The sequence below is a fragment of the Scaptodrosophila lebanonensis genome, unplaced genomic scaffold (assembly GCF_003285725.1).
Source record: "Scaptodrosophila lebanonensis strain 11010-0011.00,11010-0021.00 unplaced genomic scaffold, SlebRS2 tig00000043-arrow-pilon, whole genome shotgun sequence".
NCBI classification, from domain to species: domain Eukaryota; kingdom Metazoa; phylum Arthropoda; class Insecta; order Diptera; family Drosophilidae; genus Scaptodrosophila; species Scaptodrosophila lebanonensis.
The window spans coordinates 14028883-14039110 of record NW_022060545.1 but is presented as its reverse complement, the minus strand read 5'-3'; the positions used below and the strand labels follow the sequence as shown (position 1 = coordinate 14039110).

Sequence of the window (10228 nt, the reverse complement as noted above, 5' to 3'; positions counted from 1 at the left end):
ATTGTTGATTGGAATCCAAGAAAATAAGGATACTAAACGATTGCCAAAAAGCCAAGGTGAAACTAGGTTTCCGGGTGGTTTTTTTTTTTTTTAACGCACTATACGCGAAATAATTGAAAAAGAGGAATTTATTACAATTTTTCACGGAGCGCACAATAAAAAGTCGACTAGTCACTTTGAAAAAAAAAAAAAAAAAAATCAGAAACATGAATAAATTTGGCTCAAATAATATGCCATATGTCAGTCTGTTTGGGCTTCAACTAAGTTTTTGCGGTTTCTACGTAATTCATTTTCAATACGGTTTCAGTAATTAAATTGATATTAAATTTATTGACATGTATAAAATTGCTTAGAAATATTCTGTAATTTGTCATCCAAAACTAAAAGATTAACAGCGACCAGTTGTTGTTTCACCAATATGCGTCTGTACTCTAATTTAAATGAGTGAACAATGACTTAGCCTAGAGTTTACATTAGAGTAGTTGTAATTGGTGGAAAATTTTCTTCTGCAGCCTTCTACAGCGTGCCTTGTTACATTTTCAATAAAGAACCATATTTTTTGATTTCACGATTTATTTCTCTTATTTTTATAATTTAACAATTAATTATGTACGTATTCACTGAAGAACAAAAGCAAGGATCAAATCAATAATCGGTAGTACAAGCAAGAGTGAACGCTACAGTCGAGCGGGCCGCCAGTGAAATACCCTGTACCCAGGTATCCGGCCCTGACGTATATGCTCCCATAACAGAAGCAAAAGGAAGAAGAAGAGCGAACTTAATGCTGCAGCTTTTAGGCGTAGTACCGGAGAAAAATGGTTTCGCTATTAACTTTTCTTAGAATAAACCAATTTAGATGAAATTTGAAACAAAAGTAGATAATTATATATAAATTATGTGTACAATGTTTGATTTCTGTAGGTTTAAAAATGTGGACGGTGGATGGTATTGAAATTCTGCAGCGGGGAAAGGGGGGGGAAATTAAAAAAAATAAAATAAACTCGCCCGTTCTCGGACCTAGGTGAATCTGAATACCGACTTTGGTTATTCCAGCTTTTACAGTTTCTGAGATCTTTGCGTTCATCCAGACAGACGGACGGACAGACCGACGGATGGTGCAGCTAAACTATTTAATATTCATCAAATTGCTGCCTATATGAAGCGCTTAAGTAAAATGGCGGTTAATTTGGATGCACCAAACGTAATTATTTTCATACGAAATTAATGCTGCCAAAGACAAATTTCATGCAGATATCTTGCGGATGCAGCTAAGTAGCGGGGCAGCTAAGCAAATTATACACTACTAACTGGTGTGACAGGTAGAAGGGACCGGCTGCGGGCGGCCTAAAACAGACTACAACAAAAAATCTGTCCCGCGAAGGCTCTCGTGATGCGCTTCGACGCTTGACTTATGTTCAGAATCGGGTTGCCGCTTTCGCCATAACACTGCAGTTGGACATTTAACAATATATAAGGAATTAATATATAAAAAAAAGAAATAATACTTTATGCGATGAGTACTTACTCAAGAACGAAAACACATTGTGGGATTCCTGCTAACTCTTTAAGATTGTTTCTTGACTTTGTGTTCTTTGTTACAAAAAAATATTTTAATACTAGTTTGGGATAAAAAAATAAATAAATATAAATATATATGTATCGCAGTCCCTAAAATAACTATTATAAATATACCTGTATGTTCTTTTCTTTGTTATTTACAGTAACAAATCAAGAATGGAGCTGCGCCTGCTGCTCCTTCTGCTGTCGCTCCTCTGCTGCCTCCAGGATGGCCTTGTTAGAGGTCTGAGCATTGCTAACAACTCGATCGGAGTGGTCCAAAGTGATGCTAGTGCCAGCAATGCCAATCTTATGAGTGGCAATATGCCTGTCCTAGGCATCGGGGCCAGCAATAGCGGCAGCAATAGCAGCGTCAATAGTGGTGCTGGTCTGGGCGTTGGAGGCGGGGCCACCAACGTTCTTGGCCAATCACTTGGGGATCTTGGCGGCGGTAGCGCAGGCGCATCGTCGGTGGGCACAAGTGCTGGTAGTGCCAGTGGGAATAACTCCGCTATGGTGCAAGCGCCTAAGGAAAAGCTGTACGAGAAGTGCACGGGCCCTGGCGATCCCGGCCCCTGTAAGCAATATATATACAAATGGCGCTACGAGTCAACCACCAATGAATGCGCCACCTTTATTTGGGGGGGATGCGATGGTAACCCACATAATCGCTTCAGCACAGAGGCTGAGTGTCTCTTCCATTGCATTGGCGGACCACGTAAGTAGGCAATATATTTCGTAATGAGTTTATTAATTTGAATATCCGTATTTAAATAGAAATGAATAAAAAACAAAAAGAATGCCAAGCGCTAATAAAATATAAATTAAAAAGAAAGTTCACACATACATAGGTATTTCTTTTTGAAATGTTCAGAATTAAGTATCTGCCAGTCTCATGTTGCAAAACAAACAAACGTAAGAATAAAATGTTAAAAAGACAAATTAATTGCATTTACTACAATTATTTATTTATTATTTATCAAATAAGATAAAATTGTTGAATCGGAAAAACGAAAAGGTGAAAAAATGGCATTTGTGGTCGCATGGTTTTCTGATGACCTGCATGGGAAAATTTCTGGCACTCAAATTAAAATAATTAGAACTTACTTGAATTAAATTATATCTGAGAATTTTACCATCATTACTATATAACAAATAAACTAAAAAACCTTTCAAATAACAAACATTTCACTTCGTGCTACTATTTCATTCTTATTTTTCTCTCACTTAGACACGTTACCACCTTTTCTGCAATCTACAACCCGCGAGCCGAGCACCACGGAAAGTTCTCCCTACGCCAACCCCTATACTCCCAGCAGCGCGTTGGGAGGTGCGGATGTAGGTGGTGCAGGAGGTGGCGGAGCGGGAAACGAGGGCACCACACCGGTGCCCATCGACCAGCGCGGCCCTGAGCTGACGTTCGCCGAGACTGGGCAGGAGAAGACTTTCGTTTTCGCCAAAAATAACACGTTTATTCAAATGGACGGCGACATCATACAGACGTTTCAATTAAGGTGAGTGGGTGCTGGCCCAGCAGGCTGGGTGTTGTTGGTGTCACATTTACCTCGATTTCATTGTCCAACGTTTTTGAGGTGTTCTGCATTTTGCATGCCCGGTTGGTTGCGTCCGGACGTGTTAGCGCTGGCATCCAATGTGTCATGAGCAGGCGCTGATGATGCTCAGCGCTGTCGAGGATGTTGCAATTAGTGGGACAGGTGGCACTTTAAGCATTTAAGCCATTGCGAGCCAGAAATTTTCAAAAGTTGTTGTTGTGCCTTTTATCTTGGGAGGCAGGGGCACGAGCACAATTGTTAGAAATTAAACTTTCTGCTCAATTGCAGACCTTTTCTTGTTCATACCTATCTGATGACTTTTGTTGCTTGCTGGCATTTAAAATTCAATTTGGCAAAACGTTTTTACTACATACATGCGTATTAAGGTAAGATAAAAATATCATTTAAAATACGCATAGGCAGACAGTTAAATAAAATGAAACGTAACTTGACAGCAATGACGGCAAAGTCTACCAAAACTACTTATTGTTGTGGTTGGTTCTTGTAGCTCTGGTTGAAGGCTTGGCAAGCCAGCAATTTAGTTTTAATTTTATCTCACGTTGTCACCAACAACTGACAGAAGCAAAGGGAGTCAGGGGAAGAGAATACATTTTAAGCTTTTCCACCCTACCTCTCAGACTCCTCAAATCACTCATCTCTCGGAACTATGTAGATATGTGCATATAGTACGAAATATACTACATGCATACGTATATAATATCTCTCTATTTCGCACACAGACTATGTCGTGAAATTTCATTTCAATTTCGCACACGACTGCCGCACGGACTGCTAGTCTATCACAACGTTAAGAATCCGGATCGCATTAATTTGGACCCCTATGCACTCTATGTGATTGTCGAGAAGGGTCAACTAAAGGTGGTACATGTCTTTGGCAAGCATTCAACGAGTGTCACAGTGGGTGAGAGTTTGAATCGAGATGAATGGCACAGCGTCATGGTGAGTGCAAAGTTACAGGCCTGGTTGCTCGGTTGGTCCAGCTCGGCCGGGCAATCATGCCAGCGGCTGGCAGATACATACTTCCAAGCTTTTCTCTGCGGCTCTGCGGTTGAAGTTGGAGTCCGTGCAGTTATTGTACAGTCAAACTCCTATAGTGAGAAACTCTAGTACCATTTGAAAGTAGTAACTACTGGTGCGTTGGTTTTTTCATAGCATAAGGACGTGGAAAAGACCAGTAATAAATTTGTTAAGCCCCAAAATCAAAAATCATTCAAAAACACACAATGTGGGTGTGAGTAGACACCCGATTGGAATCACGTCACAACCATCATGACAGAACGCATGATTGAACAAATTTCATAAAATTCCACAATTGTCCTCCTTAGGGCAGTTCTTAAATAAAGATTAAAGAGGGAAAATAAACTTGATTTCATAAATTATTCAAACAAATTTGGTTAACAGTTTTCATCAAAACTCAAACTCAAGCGCACATGCTGGTAATCAGAAATAATTTAAAGTGACAAAACGAATGGAGTAATGTCCGATTTGAAAAGGAAATTAACAGAGTCGCAGATTTCTGTTAAATTTCAAGAAGCATGTTTTATTATTGCGCTGCCCCTTGTCAATAGTCCTTCTCAGCTCTCAAAAAAGTATAACATTTAGGGACTGTTTATATTTGAAATGCCTTAAGTATTAAATACCGCTTTATTATATTAATTACATTTAGTCTACTGGCAACTAGTCGTACAAGATAACTTAGGTATATTAGCTTAACAAAAGCAGCTTAAAGTGTTAAAATATTGCATGATATTTGGGTAAAATGAGAACTTTTGCTGCTTTAGGGGAGAAAGAACTTTAGCCATTTTGAACTTGTCTAGAAACAACAGACAACCACCATAAAGTTGTAAGCCAATTGTAGAAAATGAATAAGCAGAATACATGTTGCTTGTTGATTGAAGCTTGACTGTAGTTAGAGTAGTTTGTAGTTTGTTCTTCTTGCTGTAGGCAACATTAACAAGCATATGCGTTCAGCATGCAATTAGCAAGATTACTGTGCCCGGTGTCCTTGTGCAGCATTTACAGCAATGTGTGCATTTGTAGTTGTGTGAGTGTGTGTGTGTGTGTATGAGCATGGGATTGTGTGCGTGCTGTAAAACGCTTTATCAAACTTTTATAACAAAGCGACCAAGTTGATTTATGTGCATTCAACTTTGCTACCTCACCAACTTATGCTCTGTGGTGAGTTAGACGGAACATCCATATAGATATTTAGTAACAGGGATGGCATCATCATCATCAGCGCCACTATCATCAATAACAGTCGAGTGTCTGGCCACGTGTGTGTGTGTGTGTGCAGTAAGTGTGGGCAACAACAACATTTTCATATTTAAAACAAACCTATTCACTACTAATCACACACAGGGCCACGCACTCGTAAATAACACACAAAATTCCTAATGAATTTCAGCTGATCCCTGTGCAACGCGCGCACAGTTGCAATTCATTTTCGTAGATTTTTCATGCAACTAGCAACAGCAACAGGAGCAGTGGCAACAACAACAGCAACAGCAAAAACAACATGTGCATAGCAACAAAAAATTTATCGCTGGGCACTGCAACTTCCAACTTCAACTCTGGCAGAAACGCATAAATTCATAAATTTTTATCATTTGTTTTTCCACACACACACTCCCACACACACACACACACACACACACACACACACACACAAAACATAGACAGACACATTGAGAGGGCGCCGCAGAACGTGGCTTCAGTTTGCTAGCTCGCTGGTTTATGTTTGTCTATTGGTTTAATGCTTTATAACCAGATATACCAACTGCTTTCTCTCTCCACATCTCTTCCCTCCACCCTTCTATGGCATTGGCATACGCACAGGTGCGCATCGATGTCCATGGTGCAAGATTAATTGCACGCGTCGACAATAGTCAGGAGGAGGTCTATCTGAAAGGTCTGAATCACGAGTACAACTATGGCGTCTCCACGAATCTGCCATCGGTGGTTCTGGTCGGAGGTGAGTGCAAAATCAATTGTTTCTCTACCGTCACTCTGTTTCTGTGTTGGTGTCTATGGGAAAGCTCATGTTTCATGGTCGTGGCGTAGCTATTAAAGAGGTATCCGAAGCGCCCAAATGTATGCAATGCTGCGCGCTTTTGCCTCGAATATACAATTGGCTGCCAAAAACAAACAGAGACGAAAATGTGATGCGCCAGATCTGCAAAATGAAAACTACAAATCGAATTTGGAAGGCACACCCGCACACCCAAAAACACATACATATATATATATATATATATATATATAAACGCATTTGCAGGCTCGATAACATTTTCTCATTTGCCACTGCGTTGCGTATTGATGTTTTTTTTTTATCGAGTGTGTGTGACTTTGAAATCGGCTTTTGCGTGTTATTTAAGTCCAATTCTTTGACATTTTCGTGTTTCAATTATATTTTTGCATATGCGAATAAATTGTACTAGAACGATGTGTTGCGAAAAAATTGATATGAAATTTGATTCGAAGTGTTTTTTCAATTGCCCAAAAACTTGGTAATACTTTTCGTAGAAGTTTCCACTTTGTATGCTCTCCTACGGTACATTAAATGCTTATTTATCTTAAAATTGGATAATAGTTGTTTTATGTAACCTAAAGCTATTTCTGTTGCGATTACATTTGATTGACCAATTAGGTTAATATTACAATAAATAATTTAATAAATGGCTTAAAGGCATTTCTGTCAATCGAAACAGAATCAAATAAACAACAGTGCATATGTGCACCATATCTTAAATAGAAGCTGAATTGTAATCAAAATATTAAAGGTAGACAATGCATACAAACTATCAATATTAATTTTCGCTGTCTGACTCAGTATTTCAAAATTCGGTGTATTCGGTGTTTAGTGACTTTAAAAATATACACAAAAGCATCACTAGTGTGTGTGCATTATCAAAGGCTAAATATTTGTAGTAATTTATTGGATTTAATTGCCTTAGTAATAGTTAATAAAGCGGTAATGTTCAAAATTCATATAAAGTTTCAAATTCACGTCATGTTGAATATTTTATATAAATGAAGCGACAACTACATGCAATGCCGATGTCCATAATTCCAAAATTCCCTAAATACAAAACTAACATTTAACTTTTTTAATTAACAGCTTTTCTGCCGCACGACCAAAACACAGGCAATACCCAAACAAAAACTTTAATTATAAACAGAATTATGCATACATTTTCTCTCGTCAATTCTCTCGCCATCACATAAAGTTATTTTTCCAAATATTTTTCATGCTAATTAATCTTCATTATCTGCTATTGTCTCATTCCCAAACTATCTCGGCTTCGCCATAAAACAAACAATGCCCTGCCATGACGCCATAATGCCATAACGCCATAACAACAATCGACAGGCCTCTCCTCGGAGGAAAAGCTGCATGGCGTCAAATATATCACGGAATCGTTTGTGGGCTGCATACGGAATGTTGTGCTTAGCTCTGGAAAAGCCGCCTCCGATTTGCTGCCCATTGCTCCTTTGGTGGCCACCAAGCACGAGAACGTCAACGAGGGGTGCTCCGATATGTGCGACTCTCGCCACAATCTGTGCTTTGTCGGATCCCGCTGCATTAACCATTACGCCGACTATTCGTGCGACTGCTTCGGCACCCACTACGAGGGCGAGCATTGCGACATTTACAGTAAGTAAGACGGGGGCAGCTGTGGGGTTGGTGTTGGGGTTGGGGTTGGGGTTGTTGCGTCTCTTTTTTGTCGCTTTCGGCAGGCGCCATTTTGTTTTAATTATAAACTATGTTTGTTTGCTTGCGGTTAGCCGCCGACGCTGACGCCGAAGCCGACGCCGCTGCACTTTTGAGCACGCTAATGACCCGACCATAAATTATGTAAAATAGTGTTTGACTTTTTGACTGCCTGGCAAAATGTACGCAAAATTAGTTTGTTGAGCTTAAAATGTATTAACTGTCTGACGGACCGCACCCGACCGGACCGTCGCAACGGTTCGTTCGTCGTTCGTCGTCCGTCGCTCGACAGGTATTTAGTTAATGACATAAAGCCAATTCGGCGGTGCCATAATCCCAATTAAGCCACGCGATGCCATTAAAAATGCAAAGCCATTAAAAATTGAGCAGCTCGTTTACGTTTTTTGACACTGTGCAATTAGGCGCAGGGGAGCGAGGAGTAAGTCTGACTGCCAACCGCTGTCACAAAATATAACAACGGCAAACTGGGCAGTGTATTTGGGCTGTGGGCGCGGCTGTGTGCACCCGTAGGTAGCCGGGCGTTCGGTTTTTGCTGAAATTTGCATGCAAATGATGTCGAAAACGTGTGCACGCCTTTAAAGTGCAGGACAACTAATGAAAGTGTGCAAAGGGCCATCGAGCGGCTGAGCAGCTTGGTTTAGGGTCATCTATTGATGGCACGGACAGCTGCAAATTGCAAAATTCCAACAGCGTGCGGTGACGCCATTTTGAAAATTCTCTAAATGGCGCCTGTCAAGGACAAATGCCATGTGAACCGAACTTTCGCGTGACGTGCGAGTTTGTCAAGCATTCACAGTTAGCCGTCGTCTGATCACAATTACGACCCTGTCCCGCAACGGCTGACGGTAGGGGAAACTGCTGGCGAATTACACGGCACCATGGAGTGAACCGTTAGCGACATGCAGTCGCCACTGTACTCGTCCACTGTACCGCCATCATAGCTATAGCGGAAACAGTGTCAGGCCATTAAAAGAGCACAGCGCAGCACAGCGCAGCACAGAAATCTGCCAACTGGCATTGTAGTCGTGTATCCTCGTAGGTGGTACACGAATGTGCGACATAATCAAACGCAGGCGCTTCTGTAATGCAATAACTAAAATGACAACTGCAACAGGAACAACGTTGACAAGGACGAGCCAGCCAGTCAGCCAGCCTGCCTGTCTGTCTGTCTGTCTGTCTCTCTGCCTGACTGACTGCCTATCTGTCGGAATACTATAGTGGGCTGGTGGTGAAGACAATGATGACGAACCCCTGCCATATCTGCTCTGAAGCACCGACAATGCATTGAGAACGCGCAACTCAAATTGTATGGAATTTGTTAAAAGAGACTGCAAGATTTTTCGATCTGCAAAATCAGAGCCAACGCTGGGCCACACTCTCGCACAGTGGCTCGTTTGTTAAATCTACCTTCCATTTAAGTTTGAAAGAAAAAAATAGTTACTGAAAATGACAAATGCAAATAACAATAGGACGTACAATCCATTCAATTAGCTACGATTTAAGGCTTTTGAAAATGTATATACTGATGCGTTCACGACTTTCTTTTCTGAGTTTAAGTAAATCGAGCATTAAGAAATTAAGAATGTTTAGCAAGTAATGGCTAAAGATAAGCTTATGAAGCCCCGAAGTCAATCCATTTATTCACATGTTCTACAATTTATTTTCAAATTTTTGGTAAAAATTAAAAAAAATAATCAATTTGGAAGGAACAATAATTAAGATTATACCTTATTTTTTTGATTAGAATCTTAGATATAACTTAACGAAAATAAATAATTATTTTTGATTTCCTTGCTTCATTGATTTTCATTCAAATTATAATGGAAATGTTTTGGGTATTACGCCCATTAAATTATGTTAAATAGAAAAGTTGCATACGAGAAATGTAATGGAAATGATAATACATACGAATATGTACGTTAGTTCAATACGAATGTCAAACAAAGTAGGAACCAAAGTATAATGTAACCACATACACCATTCCCTGCTCTTAGCAACCGTGAAAGCACTGCTCTACCAATTATTTAATTTATGTCTATCAACTAATAAGCCTGAATAAGTCGAACTATAAACCTTTAAACATTTTCAAATTCTCTCTTACCTGTTTCTGTTGTGTAGCTGCTTCTAATCCATTACAAGCTACAACCATTGAATTTATTAACTAGAGCTTAGAGCATTTGAAGATACACATTTCACGTGATTAAAAAGTATCTGTGCCTCAATGTGGATAGACTAAATGGAATGGCCATTTTATTTCGGCTGAAATGGACGGACATTTGAAATCTATATCAAAAAGTAGCTTTAGCATGATCTACTTTTTGGCATCTAATCACCATTTAAAAGGGGAAGTAGCTCTCCTTTG

The 10228-nt window shown here is 39.9% G+C and overlaps 2 protein-coding genes across 2 annotated transcripts in view; both read left to right on the top strand.

Moving 5' to 3' along the window:
• The first annotated feature begins 1734 nt into the window (after nt 1-1734).
• LOC115622542 (kunitz-type serine protease inhibitor bitisilin-3-like) lies at nt 1735-2283 on the top strand. The gene has a single exon (XM_030516509.1). It carries the CDS (start codon nt 1735-1737, stop codon nt 2281-2283), a length of 549 nt encoding a protein of 182 aa, XP_030372369.1.
• A 627-nt stretch (nt 2284-2910) lies between these two features.
• LOC115623264 overlaps nt 2911-10228 on the top strand; it is a 51299-nt gene continuing 43981 nt past the window's right edge. The window contains exons 1-4 of the mRNA XM_030517534.1: nt 2911-3071; nt 3851-4070; nt 5970-6105; nt 7504-7788. Of these exons, the coding sequence (XP_030373394.1) occupies nt 3037-3071; nt 3851-4070; nt 5970-6105; nt 7504-7788 (676 nt within the window). The 5' untranslated portion in view covers nt 2911-3036. The remainder of the gene's footprint in view (nt 3072-3850; nt 4071-5969; nt 6106-7503; nt 7789-10228) is intronic.

Bases quoted from the DNA above. Each gene is read 5' to 3' on its own strand.
- LOC115622542 (XM_030516509.1), top strand. From the start codon at position 1,735: ATGGAGCTGCGCCTGCTGCTCCTTCTGCTGTCGCTCCTCTGCTGCCTC.